Below are 22447 nucleotides of genomic sequence, written 5' to 3' on the forward strand. Positions count from 1 at the left end.
CATTTTATACCTAATAATATCCTTATAAAAAATTTTAAAGAGCTAATAAAATATAAAAATGACTACTAATAGTATTTAATTATATATATGAATCATATTATGCATCTTATTGTATATCTTTAAATATATTCATGCATATGCATGGGGTTACAAGCTAGTATATATAGTCAATCATGCATCTTTCAGCATTACTCTAATCACAAACAAGGAAAAAATATAGATAAATTTCTTAATTTCCTGTTGTCAATCTGCTCCAACGTCCTTCAAAAACTTCAATGTGATATTTTTGAGTGTTGTTACAACAACTCTAATGTTTAACCCTTCTTCAGGTGCCATTGTTGAGCAATCCATAGCCAATTTCATAATGAACAACATACAATCCAACTTAGCATTAAAATTCTTTTCGCCTCTTTTTAGCAAATTAACATCTATAACTTCAATTACTGAATCAAGTAGTGCCTATTTTACCCAACCTTTTAGGCTCATTTCTCCAACAAACATTTCATCTGTTGGATTCTTTCTTGTGAATGTTTCCATCAACAAAATGCCATAACTATACATGTCGATACGTGTGGAAATGATCTCTTGTGATCCATACTCTACAAATTTGATTGAAAATTTATTGTTAGAAAGTATCCAATATCGTTTCTTGATAGTAAAAAGAAAAATACTCAATACTTTTTTTAGACAAATTTCAGTTTATGTGTGTGTTTGTAAACATAAAATTGAATTGTAAACTAGAAATATTACCTGGTGCCATGTAGCCAATAGTGGCCAATTTCATAGTTTGTGTCATAGAGTCTTCATTGCCTAAAAATTTTGAAATGCCAAAGTCACTCACATGTGCAACCATATCTTTGCTTAGGAGAATATTGTTGGGCTTCAAATCACAATGAACAACAGGTACAGGACAACCATGATGGAGATACTCCAATGATGATGCAACATCTATCATCATGTTCAATCTTTGTAGCATATCCAATTCTTGGTTATGAGAATACAACCACTTCTTAAGGCTCCCTTTGGGCATGTACTCCAGTACCAAGGCTTTAAAATCAATGCTACTACAGCTACTAATGATTTTCACAAAATTCCGGTGGCGAATACTGCACAATACATTACATTCAGCTTCGAAACTCTTAAACCCTCCTTCAATATTCAAATTAAAAACCTTTACGGCAATACTAGTTCCATCTGAAAGTGTCCCTCTGTACACCAAGCCAAAACTCCCTTTCCCAACTAAGTTACTTTCACTGAATCCATTTGTTGCTTGTTCAAGTTCTAGATATGTTATTCTTCTCCATGTTGCTAAGGGTAACAAATCTCCTTGACCTTTTTGTTTTGCATCTCTCTTTCAGTTTCTCAATAGAGCAAATATGAGGAATAATGCAAGTACTGTTGCTATTATTGCCAGTAATAAATACCTTACTATAACTATAATGGCTGATTGTCCAACATTACTTGTTTCACAGGGCGGAACTTTCAGTTATGGTGGACCACATAATGCTTGATTTCCCATGAATGATTGAGGATTTCCCATCAAACTGCAATTTGTCAAAGATGAAAGAAAACTCAACTCTAGACTTGAGGATTCTCTAGCCAAAAAATTGTTTTCTAAAATGAGATTCTCAAGACACCATAAATTTCCCAAGGTATTTGGAATAGTGCCAGAGAAACAGTTTGAATCCAACTCTAGTTTGGTGAGCATAGAAGCATTTGAGATAGAACTGGGAATTATTCCCTCTAGTATATTACCCCATAGGTAAAGCACCTCAAGATTTGGAAGCCAATGGCCTATGCTTGATGGAAGATGGCCTGAGAAATTGTTCATATATAGACTAATGACTTCAATCTTTGAGCTATTGAAAATTGCACTTGGGATGAGACCAGTTAAGCTGTTATTGGCTAGAGTTACTTCCGTTAGATTTCAAAGGGTCATAATCTCCGGAGGTACTTCACCTGCAACAATAACTCAAAAAAAAAATTCAAACCTCATTATCCACAACACACACACACACATATTTATCTATAGTTTATCCAAATACATTCTATTTAGATAATGAAAGAAGGTTCATTTTTTCTAGCGAAGGTGGAAACCCTGCCCATTATATCTTTTCTTTAAGGGTAGAACTTTTAGTTTTATCAACTTGCTCTATATTACCAATCTATAAAAAGTATATAATATAGAATGATGCAAATCAGTTTAGGCCTGTTAAGCCTTTATTCCATTCGTGTGAAAGCTTATTCTCCACCAAAATGCTTGTTTACAGGATTCACTATAAACAAACATATCAGTTTGTAACAAATTTGTAGTAAGACACTGAAGTCTTGTAACTCAACATAAATAAAGGTGATGAAAATGGAAATTGCACTTTTCTATATACTGGGTACCCACCATGTGTACATAAAATTCATCATTCTCTTTGCCTGAGAAATTATTCCATATATTTGGTGTATTACAAATTTTTCTTTTACAAAAGTGAATCTCATGTACAGACTTACGTATAAAACTCACTTTTATATGAGAAGATAACATATAGTATATCAAATACACTAAATAATTTCACTTAATGGATCCAAATTTTTAAAATTTCTAACATTCAATTGATGTGGTTATCGCCGTACCTGTAAAGTAGTTATCACCCAAGCGAATTATCTCGAGCGATGTACAATTTCCCAGACTTTTTGGTACCTCTCCTGAAAATTTTCAAAATGTATACAAGTGATTAAGAGCTAGCAAGCATAGCTTAACTAGTGTTAGATTACTAGCTTTTGTTTGAAAACTAAAATGATCGTTTTTTAAGGAGTAGTAAAATGATTTATTCTAAAATGCTACATTTTTGGTTTCTATGAATTATTTCAAGAGTAAATTTTCTAAAACCCCCTATAGCTAGATAGCTCAATTTATTAGGAAGCAGGCCTTATAAAATGAAGTTTCTAGTTACTATCTCCCTTATTCACCCCTCCCCACTCTCAAGAGCCCAAAACTCATTAGAAGAAGAAAAAAAAATTCAGAATCCCAAAGTCTTATAAATATTAATAGGAAACGAAAAAGAATTTTTTTTTTTTTTCCCTGGTTTTATATCAGGAAAACAATTCCCTTCAAGTACTTAGCTAATGAATACTTTTTCCCTCTTACTTTTATACTATAACAATCAAGAAAAAACGCACATTGAAAACACACAAATAGCATACACAAAGAAGAAAAGAAAAGAGAAAGCAAACAACTAGTGGTTGCTTATGTTTATGTGATGTCAAAGCAGCTGTTTATATATATATATATATATATATATATATATATTGAGAGAGTTTCAACTTATGACGTTCGCTTTTGATGATATTTTTTTTATCATCAAACTAAGATACCAATCAATATTTGGTGTAGACGAGAATTGAATATCAAATCTCTTATTTGATCATCATAAACTTTATCAGTTGAACAAACTGGAACTCACCTATTTATCTATATATAGATTATACTATTGTGTGACTATGTTGGAAGATAATTGTATCATACAATAAGCCTACACATTATAATTCTCACACCTTTTTTTTTTTTTTTTTTTGAGAATCTTATAATTCTCACACCTGTATTTTTTATTTATTTTATTTTTTTTTGAGAGAGAGAAGCCAGCTTACTGATTTTATTCATTATTCCAAAATGTGGATATTAGCAATTACAAAATCGACAATGTCTGACGGAACAGACTCCATCCAAGCAAAAAAAGGAAATGATAATCTTGCTCTTTGGACTAAAGCATGTGCTACCGCATTACTTTGCTTTATAACATGAGTGAAAGAAAAACTTTGCATGGAGCTAACATGAAATAAAATGTCTCTAAACAAATGCCCTATAGATGAGGATTGCATACCCACCCCCCTCCCCCCCCCCCCCCCCCCCCCAAACAGCCCTTTAATGACTGTTTCTGAATCACCTTCAAAGTGGGATTGTTGTAACCCAATTTCTTTTGCAAAAATCACCGCACGCCTTGCTGCCAACGCCTCAAGACAATCCACAGAATGCGGCTTGATTATGTTTTCTACCATTGCCGCCACAACTAATCCACCAGAGTCACGTACCACAATGCCCAAACCTGCTTCCTCACATTCATTAAACATTGCTCCATCAAAATTGACTTTATACTCACCTGGCTTTGGAGGTATCCAATTGCAACGTCTCTGCTTCTTCGTACTAACAAGTGGGTCACGGCAAGACTGAAACAGTTGCAGAAAGTTGCGGATTGCTTCTCCACTACCATTGAGCGGAGTTGTTTTTTCATTCAGCCTAGACTTGTTTCAATGTACCCATACAAACCATGTTGTAGTTGCAAAGACTTCACTCACTCTTGGTTTTGACAGGACCTTGTCTACCAAGTCTTGAAATGAGCCATGTGCCGCTTCAAATCTGTTCACTCAATTGAAGTCACGATCCCATACCTGCTTGACAGCCTCACAGCCCCACAAAGCAGGGAACGTATCTTCATTAGCTTGGCCACACAGATGGCAAACTGGGCCACTAAGGATCTTCCTCTTCATCAGATTAATTTTTGTTGGCAAGCTATCTGTACAGGCTCTCCAAAGGAAATGTTTAACTTTCCCCGGCACCCCCAGCTACCAGCCCCGAATTTGAACTTGAGGCTTCACCACTCCTTTCTTCCTCACATAGAGCACGGCACCCAGATTTAACTGAATAAGCTCCATTCCTTTCACAAGCCCAATATAGCATATCCAGTTGTGGTAAGTCAGATAGAGGGATTGCCTTAATCCTTGTTGCAACCGAAGGCATAAAGCATGAATCAATTAAATGATTTTTCCAACATCTCAGTCTAGCATCAATCAAGTTAGCCACCTTCATGTTTTCATCCACTCCTTGTACCATACCAATCACACACCCACCCAAAGCATCAGGCAACCACTTGTCTTTTAAAACGTTTATGGACAGCCCATCCCCAACTCTCCATTTTGCTCCCATGGAAATTACTTTTCTAGACTTCAGGATACTCTTCCAAGCAAATGACCCCGAGGATTGTTTAGCATAAAAAATGGTACCATTTGGAAAGTATTTTGACTTAAACACACGATAAAATAAGGAGTGTTTATCATGGATAAGTCTCCATACCTGTTTTGCCAACATTGTATCATTGAACTTTGCTAGCTCCTTAAAGCCCAACCCACCTTCTTTCTTTGGTTTACAAAGTATATCCCACTTTTTCTAATGAATCTCCTTCTTTCCCCCCTTTGACCCCACCAAAAATTTCCGAATAAGCATCTCAATATGCCTAAATAATCCCACTGGTAGCTTGAAACACCCCATAACAAAAATAGGTATAGCTTGTACCACCGCTTTTAATAACACTTCTTTTCCGGCTTGAGATAAGAGATTTTCCTTCCACCCTTGCAATTTGTTCCAAACTCAATCTTTTATGTAATTCAAGCTTGCTCTTCTGTTTTTCCCAACAATTGTTGGTAAGCCCAAATATTTTTCATATTGTTTTATCTTCGGTACCCCAAGGAGTTCTTTCACTAATTCTTTACCCCTTCACTAACAGATTTACCAAAGAAAAGAGTGGTTTTCTCCTTATTTATTTGTTGACTAGATGCAAATTCATACACCTCCAAAATATTTTGAATGGTTGTGACATCCCCCAAACTCGCTCTACAAAATAGCAAGTTGTCATCTGCAAAAAACAAGTGTGAAATCTTTGGACCGCTCCTACAAAGAGAGTAACCCTGAATTTTTCCTTCATACACCGCATTATTATCAAAAATCCACATTCATAATAGAGAAGGAAACAGTACTCGCACATTCATAAATCCACCCTACCCACTTTGGATGAAAACCCATCCTCTCCATAATTTTTATCAAAAAATTTCACTCAACCCTATCATAGGCTTTACTCATATCCAATTTCATAGCCATATAACCATGTTTTTCGGATTTCTTGGTTTGCATGTGATGTAAAGTTTCAAAAGCCACTAATATATTGTCTGAGATAGCTTTATCTTCTTGGAAAGCACTTTGAGACTCAAAAATAATTAGAGGCAAGATTTTTTTCAACCTATTTGCAAGCACATTGGATATTATTTTGTACAATATATTACAAAGAGCTATAGGTCTAAAGTCTGAAACTTTCTCAAGACTCTTCACTTTTGGAATAAGAGTAAGGAATTTCTCAACCCCTTTAATTTCTCAACCCCAAAATCTGATTCCTTCTATATCTTTGGGAAGCTCTATGATGAAAATACTTAAGAATTTTTATCCCCCTCTTTCATCCAATGAGTTTTAGAGCATTGATGCCACAATTTTTCTTCTTTCACCACTAAACCTGCTAACTCTTGTTTCAATTTGACCAAGGCAACCCCATCCCCCCCACTAATCGCTGCTCTCTCCACATGCACCATCTATTTCTTTTTTTCTACAATTTCCCATTTGATATTACTAAAGCAACACCTGCTCCATCTTTTCAATTTTTCTTGGCAGCTCTCAACCTTCCTAATCACCCTACCCATCGGCACATCTCCCTCACCCACACTCCAAGCTGCTGCTACCATGTCATAACACCCATCATCCTCAAGCCAAACTTGCTCAAAACGCCATGGCCTGTTTAATTTTATAGGCACCCCATTCGGATAGATGAGAATTGGTACTCCAAAACATTAACTTGTGCAGCTGAGTACTTGTCTAACCACTCCGCTTTTGCTACCCCTCTATCTAATCTTTCCCACACATAAACATCATTTGCACACTTCTTAAACCACGTAAACCTGCTTCCCACAAAACCCATGTCCATCAACCCACATTCATCCAATGCATCACGGAAATTTTGCATTTGTAAGTAGGGGCGTAACCTTCCACCTCTCTTTTCCGAAGACTTGATAATCTCATTGAAATCACCTGCAACAAGCCAAGGAGCCCGGAATCGATTATGTAAGCTTCTTATCAAATCCCACGACTTCACCCTCTTTTGAGTTTTTGAAGCACCATAAAAACCCGTAAACCTCCACTCATCCTCTTTCCCTTTATTGATTAAGACATCAATATGGTTTAATGAAGAAGATTCAACATCCACCACAACATCAATTTCCAAAATAAGGCCAGACCACCTCCCAATGAAACTTTTGAAACTCCAAAAAAATCCCCCATCTGCAATGTTTCTTTAATTCCTCCTAGCCTTACATTAAGCAACCATGTCTCGGCTAAAAACACGACCGCAAGATCTTGTGCCCGGACCAAATCCCCGAGCTCTTGAACTGTCTGGTGGTTTCCAAACCCCCGATAGTTCCAACATAAAAAACTCATTGTCCTTGGCGGGGTTGGACACCAACCTCCACCACTTCATTGTTCAAAAATTCCTCACCTCGAGTGACTACCTTCTTCTTTGATTGACTCTAAACTTCACAAAAGGTTGTTGGCTTACCCTTCTTTTGTCCTACCACCACTCCCAAAGAAACATTTTGGTCACCTCTAGGCTTTTGTGAATGAGTCCAAGGACCTTTTTTCGAGTTTGAGTAGTTTACTTCTCCACCTCACAGTCCACTACCTCAACGTGCCCACTAAGTTGATTATTATGGCAATCACGTGACATCCCAAAGTGTGTAGCCGAGCCCCCATCAGTAGACAATACCTCCCCCTTATTTCGTGCAATCAATTTCTCATTATTTCCATCCAAAATACTCCCCATATCATGCTGATTATTCCTTAAACCAGCTATGGGATTTATTTGAGGATAATTTAATGTGTGAGGAAAATACTCCCCCTTATTAACCTTCTGACCGTTATCGGGCTGTAACTGAGAATTCAAACCTGCCATTAGTTGCTCTGAAACATCCGTGTTAATGCCCTCTCCACCATCCTCAGCCTCCATTGGAGCAATAACCTCCACCGGCTCTGCCTGCACACTGATCCCACTAACCCACAAAAAAACACACATACAAAGAGGGACTAAACACACCTACGTAAAGGGACAAAATTTTCCACAGCCTAAGAGAAGATGAGAGCCACCTTTCTTAGTGACAGGGAAACTCTTTCTTAAGTCGCGTTGGATCAATTACGGGCCTTCTTCTTACAAGCACACCTTTTACATCATTATATTATGTATACATCATTATATTACTCTTAAAATATTGTATAATTATTTGAAAAAAAAATTTGAAAACATTATTTGCTCTTTTTTATTATTATTATTAATTTTTTTTTATGAGGCTAAGGCCAGTAGAAAGCGGAAGCTTAGAGAACTAATTAAAGAAGGATAGGGAGATTGCTGATTGTGATTTATTTGTGAAGCTAGCCAAAAAAAGGGGGAAAAAAAAAGAAAAAAAGAAAAGAAGATTTGAGCTTTTTCTACTCTTTACTTTTCAGTGAGAGGAGGGGTACGAAGTACACTAGTGAGAACAACAATTTATCGTATCTATTAAATATGCACCTTTATATTATTTGAAAAGATAAAATAGCTCTCCTTTTGTAGGAGTATTCTCTCTCGGATGGTGCGAGACCTCTCTCCCCTCTAAAGTAGAATAGGAGCTCTCCCTTGGATTACTCTTCCCACTGAGGAGTATCTACAAGAAACCACATAGACTATGGAACAAAACATCATTGAAAGCCTTCAGAGTTTACAACTCACAAAGGAAGAGGAAGAAGATATTTCAATATAAAGTGCCAGTATACCAAAGGTTGTTGAAGAATGCTCATTAAGTCTTTTTGGGTGTCTATTATTAAATCGAAAAGAAAACTTACGAGCCCTAAAAAGTACTCTAAGATCAGTGTGGAAGATGGGCTCAAACCTTCGAATCATAGAAGTGGGGAATAACACCCTTCAGTTCAAGTTTAGTTCATGATATCAAATGGAGTGGGTAGAAAAAAGTGGGCCCTGGAATTTTGACAATAATCTCCTTCTTCTATGCCGATGGAGAAAGGGCTTAACGCTAGCCAATATCAACTTCACACATTCCCTTTTTTGGGTTCAGACTTGGGGTTTGCCTTTTGAGAATATGATAGATGAGGTGGGGAAGGAGATTGGAAACAAGCTTAGCCATTTCATTGAAGTGGACAAGCGGTCTTGGCAAGAAGATCAAGCCAAATTTATGTGAGTTAAGGTGGATATCCCTAATGAAAAGCCTTTAAGAAGGGGGGGGGGGGCATGTTGCGAATACAGAAGGGGAAAGGGTGTGGGTCACATTCAAGTATGAACAGTTACCCACTTTCCGCTTTGACTGTGGTGTAATGGGGCATGATAACAAACATTGCCACATGAAGAGAGATAGGCAAAATGGTAATCCCCCATATGGGGACTGGGTGAGAGCTGGAGGAGCAAGCAAAGGGGGGCTGGACAGAAAAGAACCACCCATCAGTAGGAGTAAGAGAGCTAGTGAAGAGGAAAATAGTAGAGGAATGGTTCGGGCAATGGTGGAGAGGGGTAGAGTTGATACCCAGACCGGAAGTGAGCAGTTCGAAACACCAATGGGAAGTCAGAGCTTTAGGGTTAAAGAGATGGAAATGTCAAATAATCCATCGGCGGAAAATCAGGTTGGATGGGACAGAAGAGAAAAAGATGTACAAGAATCAAGGCAAAGAAGGGAAGCACGTGAGGGGCAAGAGGGAACTATAATCAGGGACTTGTTCAAAACGAATGAGGAGGTTTTCTCAAGACTGGGCTGAGTGAAGAAGCCCACGGAAAAAATAAAGAAATCTAACAGCCCTATAGAGAGTAAATTTGAGCCCAAGGAAGATGAGTTAAGGAACTCACCCAAGATGGAGACAGAAAAAGGAAAGAAAGCCCAAGGTAAGAGGAGGTGGAAACAAGTGGCAAGAGGAAAAGGTAAAGCTTAGGAATTAGTAATATCAGCCCAAATTCCTTTAGTTGGCACGAAAAGGGGAATAGAGTTAGAAGAGTTTGAAGATCAACATGAGAAGCCTAATAAATGTGTATGTGGTATGCTTTCTTATGCTGGTGACCAGCTTGGTGATTTATCGGTGGTGGCTGCAACGCAGCACCACTGGGAGCAATGAGGGCTTTAAGTTGGAATTGTCGGGGGCTTGGGAACCCCCGGTCAGTTAAGGCACTGCAAGAAATGGTGCAGTGCTAGGATCCCAACATAGTCTTTTTAATGGAAACTAAATTGAAGATGAGTGCCATGAAAAGATAGAAGGAGAATGTTGGTTTTGTTTTTGGTTTGATTGTTCCAAAAGCTGAAAATTGTGGAGGTTTGGCAATGCTTTGGAAGAAAGAGATCAAGTTAGAAATCATGGGATATGCAGAAAACTTCATTAATGCAATAGTTACTGATGAGTCTTCTGATTTCAAGTGGAGAATAACCGGGTTTTATGGGCACCTTGAAATGCATAGAAGAAAAGAGTCTTGGGAATAGTTAAAAAGCCTGAACAAAAGATTCCAACTGCCATGGATTTGTTTTGGAGATTTTAATGAGATTTTGTTAGTAAATGAAAAATGGGGAGGAGTGCAAAGATCCCAAAGGCAAATGGAAGAGTTCAGGTCAACAATAGATTCCTGTAATTTCAAGGATTTAGGATACACTGGTCCAGACTTCACATGGTGTAATATGCAATAAGGGGATGACAAAGTTTATCTAAGACTAGATAGGGCTTTGGCAACGCAAAACTGGATTGAAAAATACAAGGAGGTTCGAGTCCACCTTATTAAGGACTCCACATCTGATCACTTTACTCTTCTAGTCTCGGATTCCTTTACTCCTCGACATCCTAGAAAACGCCGGTTTCATTTCGAAGCAATGTGAATAAAAAAGAAAGAATGCAGGGACATAATTGAGGCTGCCTGGAAAAATAGTATAAATCAAAATACCCCTTATGGTATGGCTAAGAAACTCAATCAGTGTGCAGCTGAGCTAAATAGGTGGAATTTGGCCACCTTTGGGAAGGTACCAAAGCAGATCCAAGAAAAAAAGAAAAAAAAAAGGGCCCTTAACAATATGGTAGCAAGAGACACAGATGGTAGCATGGGAAGAGAAATCAATAAGCTAAGAAGGGAGATTAATAATCTTTTGGATAGTGAGGAGATTATGTGGCAACAACGAGCAAGGGTTCAATGGCTTGGGCTTGGAGACAAAAACATGAAGTATTTCCACTCTAAAGCATCGAAGAGGAAAAAGAAGAATACAATTCTCGGCCTAGAGGATGAGGAAGGCAGTTGGTGTAATACAAAGGAAGGCATAGCTGACATAGTTGTGTCATATTTTCAGAAGTTGTATACCACATCCTATCCAAACCGTGTAGCAGAAGTGATAGCCACAATTCCTACTAGAGTAACTAGTGAAATGAATCAAAGCCATATGAAGGAATTCACAAAGGAGGAGGTGGAGGAAACCCTCAAGCAGATGCACCCCACAAAAGCCCCAAAACCTGATGGTATGTTTGCTATTTTCTTTCAAAAATATTGGAACATAGTAGGTAATGATGTTAGTTGTATGGTTTTAAATGTGCTAAATTATAATATGTCAATGGCTGAGATAAAAAAAAACTAACATAGCCCTAGTTCCAAAAACAAAAAACCCTACCAAGATGACAAAGTTCAGACCTATAAGTCTAAGTAATATGGTCTACAAGCTTGTCTCAAAAGTCTTAGCAAATCGTCTCAAAACCATTCCCCCTCAAATCATTACTGAAAATCAGAGTGCTTTCCTCCATGAGCGGCTAATTACTGATAATGTGTTAGTCGCGTTTGAATTAATGCACTATCTTAATCATAAAGGAGAGGGAAAGGACTGCTATATGGTAGTCAAGCTTGCCATGAGCAAAGCTTATGATAGAGTTAAGTGGGGTTTCATTGAGAAAGTTATGGAGCGAATGGATTTTAATGAAAAATGAATCAATCTTATGATGAGTTGCATTACAACTATTACCTACTCTGTTTTGATTAATGGGGTGGCCCAAGGGTGTATTATGCCTTCAAGGGGTCTTATTCAAGGAGATCCCCTCTCTCCTTATCTATTTCTCCTATGTGCAGATGGCTTCTCATCCCTCATTAATGATGTAGCAAGAAACAATATGCTTAGTGGTGTCTCTATTTTCAGAGGATGCCCTATCGTTACCCACATTTTCTTCGCCGACGGTAGCCTTCTTTTTTGCAAGGCAAGCACATGAGAGTGTCAAAACCTTATGGTTACTCTTGACCTCTATGAAGCAGTGTCCGGACAAAAGATAAATGCTAATAAGTCCTCAATCTTCTTTAGCAATAACACTTCCCCTGAGCTAAAGGCTGAGATCTTGGAAGTCATAGGCCCAATGCAAGATTCAAAGCATAACAAATATCCTGGATTGCCTTCCATCATTGGGAAGTCCAAAAAAGAGGTATTTGCTGAAGTAAAGGAGAAAGTTGAAAAAAAATTGTCCGGATGGAAAGAAAAAATGTTATCTATGGGAGGAAGAAAGATTCTCATAAAGGCAGTATACTATGAGTTGTTTTCTCCTCCCTAAAGGGCTTTGTGATGAAATTGAAGGCATGATGAGAAGATTTTGGTGGGGACAAAGAGAACAAGAGTCAAAAATGGCATGGGTCATTCGGAAGAATCTTTGCAAATATAAGCTAAAAGGAGGCATGGGATTTAGGAATCTCTAAGCTTTCAACCTTGCCATGCTAGCAAAGCAAGGGTGGCGATTGCTCTCAAATCCCCATTCACTAATAGCTTGGATCTATAGAGCAAAGTATTTTCCATCTGGGGATGTCCTGAACTCAAGCTTGGTTGCAGCCCATCATACGTTTGGCGTAGTATTTTTCAAGCTTTGGAAGTTATAAGGAAAGGCACACAATGAAGAGTGGGGAATGGTTAGTTAATTCACATTTGGGAAGACAAATGGCTTCCTACTTCTACTACATACAAGGTCATTTCTCCTCCTAGACCTTTTGATGACTTCACAATGGTCTCAGCCCTTACAGACCATGAAACTAGGAGGTGGAAAGTTAAGCTTATTCGAGCTGTGTTTCTTCCTTTTGAAGCTGATATGATCCTAAACATGCCATTGAGTTACAATTTACCCGAGGGCAAACTCATTTGGACCAGCAATAGAAGAGGAGACTTTATTGTAAAGAATGCATATTATATCGCTTGAAGTTTGGTGGAGGCCGAAGAGACTAGTGAAAGTTCATCTAGCGATTTGAGAACCACTCTTTCGAAGAAAATATGGCATCTAAAGATTCCAAGTAAAATACGGATTTTCGTGTGGGGAGCATGCATGAATGGCCTCCCAACTAGACTGAATTTGAGCAGAAGAGGGGTAAATATCAGCCCCATGTGCCCTATTTGTGATCAAGAAATGGAGACAATAACCCATGCTTTGATTCAATGTGAGTTAGCAAAACATGTGAAGGACAGATGGTAAGGGAGTCCGATGAACATGAGAGGAAGTTAGCTTTTGGAAATTACAAATGTTGCTCTAAAAATTTTGAAGGAGGGATCTGATCAAGACCTGGAAATATCTTTGTAACCTCCTGGGCAATTTGGTACAACAGGAATCAAAAGGTCTTCAATGAAGGTTTGCAGATCCAGTTATCAATATAAATATATTCCATCTCTAAGAGGGATAAGACGAAGTTGATGTTGATCATGATAGATATGAGTATGAAGAGATGATTGGGAAAGATGACTTCCTTCGATGCAAACTTGAGTTTCACTTAGAACTCAAGTCCATACTGCTTGGAACTTGAGTTTAATAAACTTGAGTTTGAGTTGGAACTTGCATTTGACAAGCTCAAGTTCTAAAAATGTTCCGCATAACTAAATAGCTTCAATTGGGTGCTATTCTCCTAAATATTTTTTTAAATTGTACTATTTGGCAAAATTTTCCCAAATGTGAGTATTGTATTTCAACACCAGAATAGTTTTCCCCTAGCCACACTGTCTACACCTCTTACTTTTCTCACATTCAACATGTTACACATCTGTATAAGCTTCAATTTTATGAAGTAGAAAATCTTCACCATATAAGCCTTCCAATAGTAAATATGACTCTATAATTATAATTGCTAACTTAAATTTAAGTTGATTATCAAAAAAAAAAAAAAAAACTTAAATTTAAGTTTAAACTTTAATGCACAAGTTCTCCGTTCATATGCTCAGACATTAGTAAGGAAAAATGTACAGAGGCAACAACTCACAACATACTGTATCCAAAATTTTAGATATTGACAAGATATCTTGGATCATTTTACTCTTCCAATCGTTCCAACTTCAATCTCTCTCTTATTTTATCGTTTCCTATTCTGATATGATTTAAGGAAATCAGCCTCGCCAATAAAGAGGGGGGGGGGGGGGGGGGGGGTTGTTTATGGTTGCCAACCAATCACTTCTCCTATTCTAACATGGTTGCCTAACTTTTCTGATATGATTAATGAAGAAGATGAGTTATAGAGGGATCAAAGAGGGGAACAAAAATAAATTCAAGTCAACAGGGGGTTTGAATTACCCTCCATTTCCTCTTCAATTATATGACCTTACATTTGGTACACAATTTCCCTCCATATCCTCTTCAATTACCCTCACTGCTGCATCAACATTTCCTCCCCTACACAATGCTGCCACCTTGGCTTCATAAATCAAGTTCGTTGGCCTAAATGCTCTTTCTTGCATTTGAATGAGAACTTTGTTCGCCTCAATAATCTTACCTTCATTGTACAAATCAATAGCCATAGCACTATAACTAGCCAAACTCGGAATCCCACCTCTGATCAAAGCTTCATTAATCAAACGCTTGGTGCCTTCTATATCTTCACCAGTACTACACTGACTGAGATCAAGATGGTGGAAACATCGCTTAGGAGCCTTTAGCCCCTTCCTTAAAATCTTATCAAGAATTTCCACAGCATTTTAAATGTCCCAATTATCACATAAACATATAACAAGGTTCTATAGACTACGATATCCTCACCACTACCCTTCTGAGATATCCTCCAAAACATTGAATACAACAAATGGGTGGCCTCATTCAACCTCCCATCTTCACACAATTCTTTCATTAGAATCCGATATCTTTCCTTATTTGGATAGCAACCTTGATAATTTATCTCTAGGAAGATTTATAATGCAAGATCAGAACAATCCCTCTGGCACAGAGCATCCATAAGCAAGTTCAAAGACCCAATCCGAGACTTCATTTCCCACCCGTAAGAGCTGTCTATGAACAAACAATGAGCAGCTTCAAGCTTAGATTCATTAATCGACCAATATCTGAAACAGGGTATTGAAAGATTCTGTCTTATTCACGCAGTTGAATTGAGGAGTGCTTTTAAAAAGAGAGACTGCTTCATCTAGCAATCCAGCTCTTGCATAGGTTTTAATTGCATTAACAAAGACTGAATCCTTGCATTCACATGAGTCTTCTTTCATCCAATCAATCACCTCTTTCATCTCACAAATCTGACCAGCATTTCCAAGGATGCCAATGACGGTGGCATAGACTGGACCATTATGATAGTAATTGGGGTACTTGTATTTGGCTTCCTTGAAGATTTGGGGGTGCTGTTAATGGGTTTTTCTGGTTCCGTATAATTTGAGAAAGGTGAGTTGGTGTCAATTGTCTTGGCAATCTCACAATCATGGTGTTTTAACAACTGCTACTTCTACTCCATCATACCTCAAAGGCTCCAACATCTGCTACATCATTGAAACAATTAATCCTCAAATATAAGAAAATAAGTTTGCACTGAACAGCATATTATTAATCTGCGTGAACACATAATATATAAACAAGCCAAAACTCAAAAGCAAACCTTGGGCATGATTGCATTCTTTGTGCAAATAAATAATAAGCATTCCTTGCATAAGTTCACTTATATTGAAATGCTATGTTAGGCCAACTCTTGCTTTGGCAAAATATCAAACCATTAACATGCAGAGCCTTTGTATCTTTATATATCGACAGAGTTGGAGCGCACTTAAGCACATAAGGCTCTTGGAGCCTAGGCGCACTTAAGCACACTTGACTCTGACATATTTGCAGGCATTCAGGTAACCTTAGTAGAGTCACCATGTTGTTTTTTTCTGTTATACGTTATACAAACTCACATGCCACTTCTTTCACTTCCACTGGCTTAGCTGTCAATGTTTTAAAACCAGACCAAACAACCAGGCTAAAAAGGTTATTCAAAAAGGGATGACATCATAACTAAGTTAATAATTATTATATATTAAAATAAAATAGAATAAATTTGTATATTACAGTACTAGCAATGATAACTGAAAAATATTTAAAGAAATGTAAATCATTTTTAAATAAACTTTCGCAACTTTTTTAAGAAAGTCAACAACAAATCTTAAAGAAGCGAACTAATATTAGACAAGTGTAATTAAATTCCTTCAAGTACCAAAGCATAATTGTATAAACAGAGAAAAGTGAGAGATGACGTTAAAAGATATAATCTCAATGCTTTATGCCTAGTTGAAACAAAGGTTAGGGCTGAGAAGGCTTTATGTACTAAAGATTGCATTGTACCTGATTGGGGATTCATTAACAGTTATGATTGCCATGAGCTTGGCAGATCTGGTTTTGTTGGAATTGTGATGCTATTGAGGTAAAAGTTGTCCATAGCTCTGATCAGGTAATTCATTATATCTTGTGAAATCACTATTTTTTTTTTTTTTTTTTTGATAAGTACATCTTGTGAAATCACTATGGTTAATGGGGTAGTCTTTTTCTGCTTCTTTCACTTATGGTTACAATAATGGAGATACTAGAAGACAACTATGGTCTGATTTATGTAACCTGAAATGTCTTATGTCTAGTGGGTAAGAAGCCTTGGGTGCTTGGTTGTTATTTTAAACTGTGTAAGGGGTGCGGAGGAGAGATTTAGGGTAAGAAATCTTCTCTGTTTGAGGATGAGTTTTGTCAAGGATTTCAGGAGCTACAAGTGTTAGATATCATCCATACATTGGTGCAATAAGAGGAAGGATGATCAATTTCTAGACAGGATGTTAAACAGGGTGTTTTTTAATTGTTATTGGTTTGACTGTCTTCCCCATACTAGGGTTGGATTCATTTTGCCAGGTGTTTCAGATTATGCTGCTGCTTATATGTCTTTACATAATGTCATCAGTTATGGCCCCAAGCCATTCAAGTTCTTTGATTTCTGGACATAACATCCTAAGTTTCTCGCACCAGAAAGCAAGCAGCAACTAAGGGAGTAGGGAACAGCAAGCATATGCTGATAACTAGTGCTATTTGGAGCAAAGAAATTAATGGTGTTCCCATGTTTAGATATTGCAGGAAGACAAAGTCGCTTAAGGTTGAGCTGAAGAAGTTGAACCAGGAATTTTTTGGTGGTCTTCCATTAAAAGTCCAAAAAGCTAGAGAGGATCTAGAGGATGTACAAAGAAGACTTCTCCTCCAAGGTCAGCAGTCACTATTACAGAAAGATAGGGAGGAGCTTTACTGTTTCATTGCTTTAAGTAAAGCTGGCCCCAAAACAGCTAACTTCCATGAAATTCTGAATGTTAGAAATGCAAAAAATCAAATTAGGTGCTTATATGATGAAAAAAGGAGGAGAGTCCAAGAGTTGGCTAATAGTTTCTACCAGATATTGTTTGGGTGTCCTGCAAGGACAGATGAAAGCAAATTGGAGAGCCTTTCACAGCTCATACCAGATAGTATTCCTGAGGATTAAAAACAAGTTCTTCAAAGGGATGTTACTGTTGATGAAATCAAGTGGTCTATATTTTCAATGAAACAGGACAAAGCCCTTGGTCCAGATGGCTATTCTGCTCATTTTTTCAAGCATGTGTGGGGAGGTTATTAGAGGGGATATGCTTGCTGCTGTCAACTCCTTTTCCTCAGGTAAACTATTAGGTGAGGTTGATTCCACACTATATCCATGGTCCCTAAGGTCCCAAAATCCTTCAAGGATGGGGAAGTTTACGCCAATCCCTTGCTGCAACATCATCAAGTGTATAACAATATTAGCTAACACATTAATGTTGTGCTTATTACATGTCATTAGTCCTGTTCAGAATGCCTTTATTTCAGGTCATAGCATGACAGAGACATTTTCTTGCAGGCTCAGGAATTGGTGAACGGCTATCATAAAAAGGGACCAGGTAGATGTGATATTAAAGTACACCTAATGAAGGCTAATGACTCGGTGGACTGGAAAATTATTCTAAGGTGCTTGTCTGCCTGTGGTATTCCTGAAAAATTTGTGCAATGAGTTGAGGTTTGCATCACTTCACTTAAGTTCTCTGTTTTCTTTAATGGTAGTCTTGTGGGGTATTTCAAGGGTGGCAAAGGATTGAGACAGCTGACAGCGTGATCCTTTGTACCCCTATTTGTTTGTTATCACTATGGAGGCTTTATGAAGCTCATGATGTCTAAGGCTACAAAAGCAGTAGGCTACAAGTTTCATCCTTGATGTGAAAAGCTCCAACTGACCATTTTATGTTGGATACTTGGACGAATTCAAAATTCCTTCATGTCTTCAAGCCGATATCGGCAAGACTGAAGCCTTCTTTAGTGGGGAATTTGAAGGTACAAAGGACCAGATATTATCTTTCTTGTGGTTTATTGAAGCCCAACTGCATCTTAGATATTTAGGCTTGCATTTGATATATGGAAAACTGTTTAGTAGTGACTGCAAGCCTATAATTGAAAAGATTTCAGCCAGATAAATTCCTGGGGTGCCAGAAAACTTTCTTTTGCAGAGAGGTTACAACTCATACAATGATACAATCTATGCTCTGTGGTATACAAGTTGAATGAACTAATATCTTCATTCTTCCAGTTAAAGTCTTCAAAGAGATCAAAAGGTGCTTCAACAGATTTTTATGGACAGGTGCTGGTTCTATGGTCCCTAGCATCAGAGTTGCATGAGATGTGGATTTCTCTCCTAGATCAGGAGGATCGGGGCTTAAAAAGTTCCAGGACTGGAATAGGGCTGATGACTGATGTTTCTTGGCATATATGGGATCTCTTTACAGTGGCAGGTTCCTTGTGGGTCGCATGGGTGCACACCTACCTCTTAAAAAGGCAAAAGCTTTTGGTATGTCCACATACCCAATAGTTGCTTATGGGGTTGGAGGAAGATACTAAAGCTTAGAGACATGGTTAAACCTTTGTTTAGCCATTCTATTGGTAATGGAGTAAGAACTATACTTTGGAATGGTAACTGGCATCCTAAAGGTGCCTCGTTTTCAGAGTTTGAATTCAGATTGGTATATGAAGCAATGAGTAGTTATGATGCCAAATTCTCGAGTATTCTTCAAGATGATAACTTGATCTATCCCCCAGATAGATCAGATGAGGTGATAGTTTTTCAAGCTGGTCTTTCACAAGTTAGAATAACAGGTGTTGATTCTGTTCACTGGATTCTCTCTAAATCTAGTATGTTCTCATATTCTTCTGTTTGGAATAAAATTCGAATTAAACATGAGATAGTAAATGGAGATAAACTGATTTGGCAACCTCTTTGTATTCCTAAACACTCTTTTATAAGTTGGCTATCGCTTCTTAAACAGGGATATGAGGGTGATATCATGTTCCTGTTCTATAGAAACTTTATACAGAGTCGTGATCATTTGTTCTTCTAGTGTTCTTTTCACTAGTAAAATACGGAGCAATCCTATGTGTTTTTGTCAGTTTCACCAATTAGCATGTTCTTGGCATTAAGTTCTCAAGTGGGTTTCTACCATATATGGATTCAGAGAATCGCAAGGATATTCAATGGGAAGATTTTTTTTGTTAGAGAGCATTGCTACTGTGTATTTTTTTTTTTTTTTTTTATAGAGCTTATATCATGATATAATATCTCACTTGATTCATTAAATATAAACAAACAAATGTTTTCCAAGTTTCACACTGCACCAAATTAATCTAAAGCAAAATAAAAAGATGAAATCATAACCTCAAACACACAAACAAAAGCACTGCCCATTTCATAAAGCAGAACATTCTCATACAAAATGATAGTTCCTAAATCACAAATAAATTCAGCAATAAAAGAAATCATATTTTTCAAAATCCAAGCTCCCAAAAGTCAAAGGTACTAAATTTAAAAAAAAAAAAAAAAAAAAAAAAAAAAAAGTGAGCATAACTTACTGAGACTGAGAGAGAAACATGGTTGTGAGAATGGAGGGTCACGCCATTATTAGAATTACTGAGCTTTGAGAAGAGAAGATTCACTGATTAACATGCTATTGTTTTTAGTTTCATTTTACAGTATTTTATTTTTTGTTTTCTTTTTCCTAGTCTTTTTGTTTTAAGTTGTGTGTTGTGACGTGGCACTGCCATGTAAGATATGTTTTGAAATTGTTAGGATATATATATATATATATATATATATATATATATATATATATATATAATTTTAACTAATGAACTTTTTTTGAACAGATTAATTGTAAGTGAAAACCTAAAGATATAGGGTGTGTTTAGATACTGATTATTTTACTGAAATTGAAAAATTATTGCTAAAAATAGGTAAAAGTTAGTTGAAATAATACAGTAAGATCCATAAATAGTGTCAAAAGTACAATGGGCTCATAAATAGTAGCAAAACTAAGCTAAATAGTGAAATAATTTTAATTTTTAATCCTAATCCAAACGCACACATAGTATATTCATCTTCCTAAAATTTTATTTATTTGGCATCATTTTAATAAAAATATTGTTCATGTTTTGATTAAAGTAAATAAATAAATAAAAAGCCAATATAGGAAACTAACTTCTATGGTTCTACTTATGGCCCAATTCTTTTTCTTTTCTTTTTTTAAAATTTTGATAATTACTATAATAAGGAGAATTCAAATCTCAATTCTACTTGTAAAGGACAACATGTAATCTTACTAAATTATGAATCTTGAACAAGTTCATATATTCTACAAGAAGTTAAAAATGAAAAAAATAAAATAAAGGGCAAATTACAACTTACTTGTGGTTTGGTTGATATTTAAGTAACCTATCTGTGGTTTGAAATTTGACATTTTACCCACCGAAAATTAACTTAATTAGATTTCCTTAACCCAACTCTGTTAAAAAGAAGACTAAATATATAATTTCGCTCCACTTTTATGTCTCTCTTCTCCAAAAAAACAATAAATATACAAATACAAGATCAAATAAGATAAAAAAAAGAATCTAATAGCACACTTGCATCATGAGATTTAAACCACATGCAGACAACTTAAATTTTGGTCAAACCTTGGTGGGTAAAGTGTCAAATTTTAAACTATATGTAGGCAACTTAAATTTTAGCAAAACCACAAGTGAGTAAATTGTAATTTGTTCTAAAATAAAATAAAATCACTACGACTCAAACAAAAGTAAAAAAAAATATTAAAATTAGCCATTCAAATGGTTTTTCTCATGAACCTATTGGTGTTAATTTACAAATTTTTATTTTAAAAAAGTAAAATAAATTATTAAAGAATAAAGGGGGGTGGGGGGAGAATCCTTCCCCTGTCTAGCAATAGTGGCAATGGGTTGGCTTTGGGGCGAGTTTTTTGATGCCCGAACCCGACCCATAGGTCCTCCCCCATTATCCAAACCCGGCTCGTTTAATAAATGAGTTTTTTTTTAAACCCCAAACCCGCTCGGTTGGGCCATTGTAGGCCCTGTCCAGCCATTTCTGGGCATAATCTAAAGCCGTGGTCCAATCTATCTAATCTTAAAAAAAAAAAAAAAAAAAAAAAAAAAAAAAAAAAAATTGATTTTACAACGAAAAATCAAACCCAAACATAAACAGAAACACAAATCAATTTTTTTTTTTTTTTTTTTGCTCTTCTTTGTTAATACAGATTTTTCACTCATAAAAAAAGAAAAAGAAAAAAAGAAACACAAATCACAAATCACAAACCCAAACATAAACAGAAACACAAATCAGCTTGTTTTTTTGGCTTTTCTTTGTTAATACATATTTTTCACTCATTAAAAAAAAAAAAAAAAAAAAAAAAACCACACACACACACACACACAAATCACAAACAGAAAACACAATCCCATCCTTTGATCATCTCATTTCTCTTCGATCTAACAATCCCATACTCCAATCTAGCAATCTCGTGCTTCTCCATGAAAAATAGCAATCACCACGTGATGAGAGTGAGGGTGAGGGTGGGTCGGTGAGTAGGGATGGCAATTTTGCCCCGCTCCGCTTGACCCGCCCCTCCCCGCTTCGCCCTGTGCGGGTTTTCCCCACTCCACAAAGGTGGTGGAGCGGGGATGGGGTGAGATTTTAGACCCGCACCACGGGGCGGGGCGGGGATGGGTTTACACTTTTTAGACCCACCCCGCCCCACCCCGCATTAATAAGGGTTAAAAGGTAATTTTTTCATACCCTAAAACCCTACTATTTAAACAAAAATATCATCATCTTATTTTATTTAAGTGGAGATTCTTTTTGAAGAACTAGGCAATTTTTATTTTGTTATGTATTAGGAGTTTGGATTATTTTATTGTGTCATACAATGAGATTTTTATTGTTTATTATCTTGGTAA

The 22447-nt window shown here is 36.8% G+C and overlaps 1 protein-coding gene and 2 long non-coding RNA genes across 3 annotated transcripts in view; 1 reads left to right on the forward strand and 2 right to left on the reverse strand.

Annotated features, from left to right (window-relative positions):
- Nucleotides 1-164: 164 nt before the first annotated feature.
- LOC126705530 (LRR receptor-like serine/threonine-protein kinase EFR) overlaps nt 165-22447 on the reverse strand; it is a 103132-nt gene continuing 80849 nt past the window's right edge. The window contains exon 4 of the mRNA XM_050404587.1: nt 165-599. Coding sequence (XP_050260544.1) covers nt 460-599 — 140 coding nt within the window. The 3' untranslated portion in view covers nt 165-459. The remainder of the gene's footprint in view (nt 600-22447) is intronic.
- On the reverse strand, nt 14388-20199 carry LOC126705539 (uncharacterized). Its single transcript, XR_007648307.1, has 2 exons — nt 20051-20199; nt 14388-15618 (listed from the first exon to the last, which is right to left on the reverse strand). It is a non-coding gene; the product is annotated as an uncharacterized LOC126705539 (long non-coding RNA).
- On the forward strand, nt 16418-19481 carry LOC126705541 (uncharacterized). Its single transcript, XR_007648309.1, has 2 exons — nt 16418-17797; nt 18018-19481. It is a non-coding gene; the product is annotated as an uncharacterized LOC126705541 (long non-coding RNA).

Source organism: Quercus robur, chromosome 11 (assembly GCF_932294415.1).
Source record: "Quercus robur chromosome 11, dhQueRobu3.1, whole genome shotgun sequence".
NCBI classification, from domain to species: Eukaryota; Viridiplantae; Streptophyta; class Magnoliopsida; order Fagales; family Fagaceae; genus Quercus; species Quercus robur.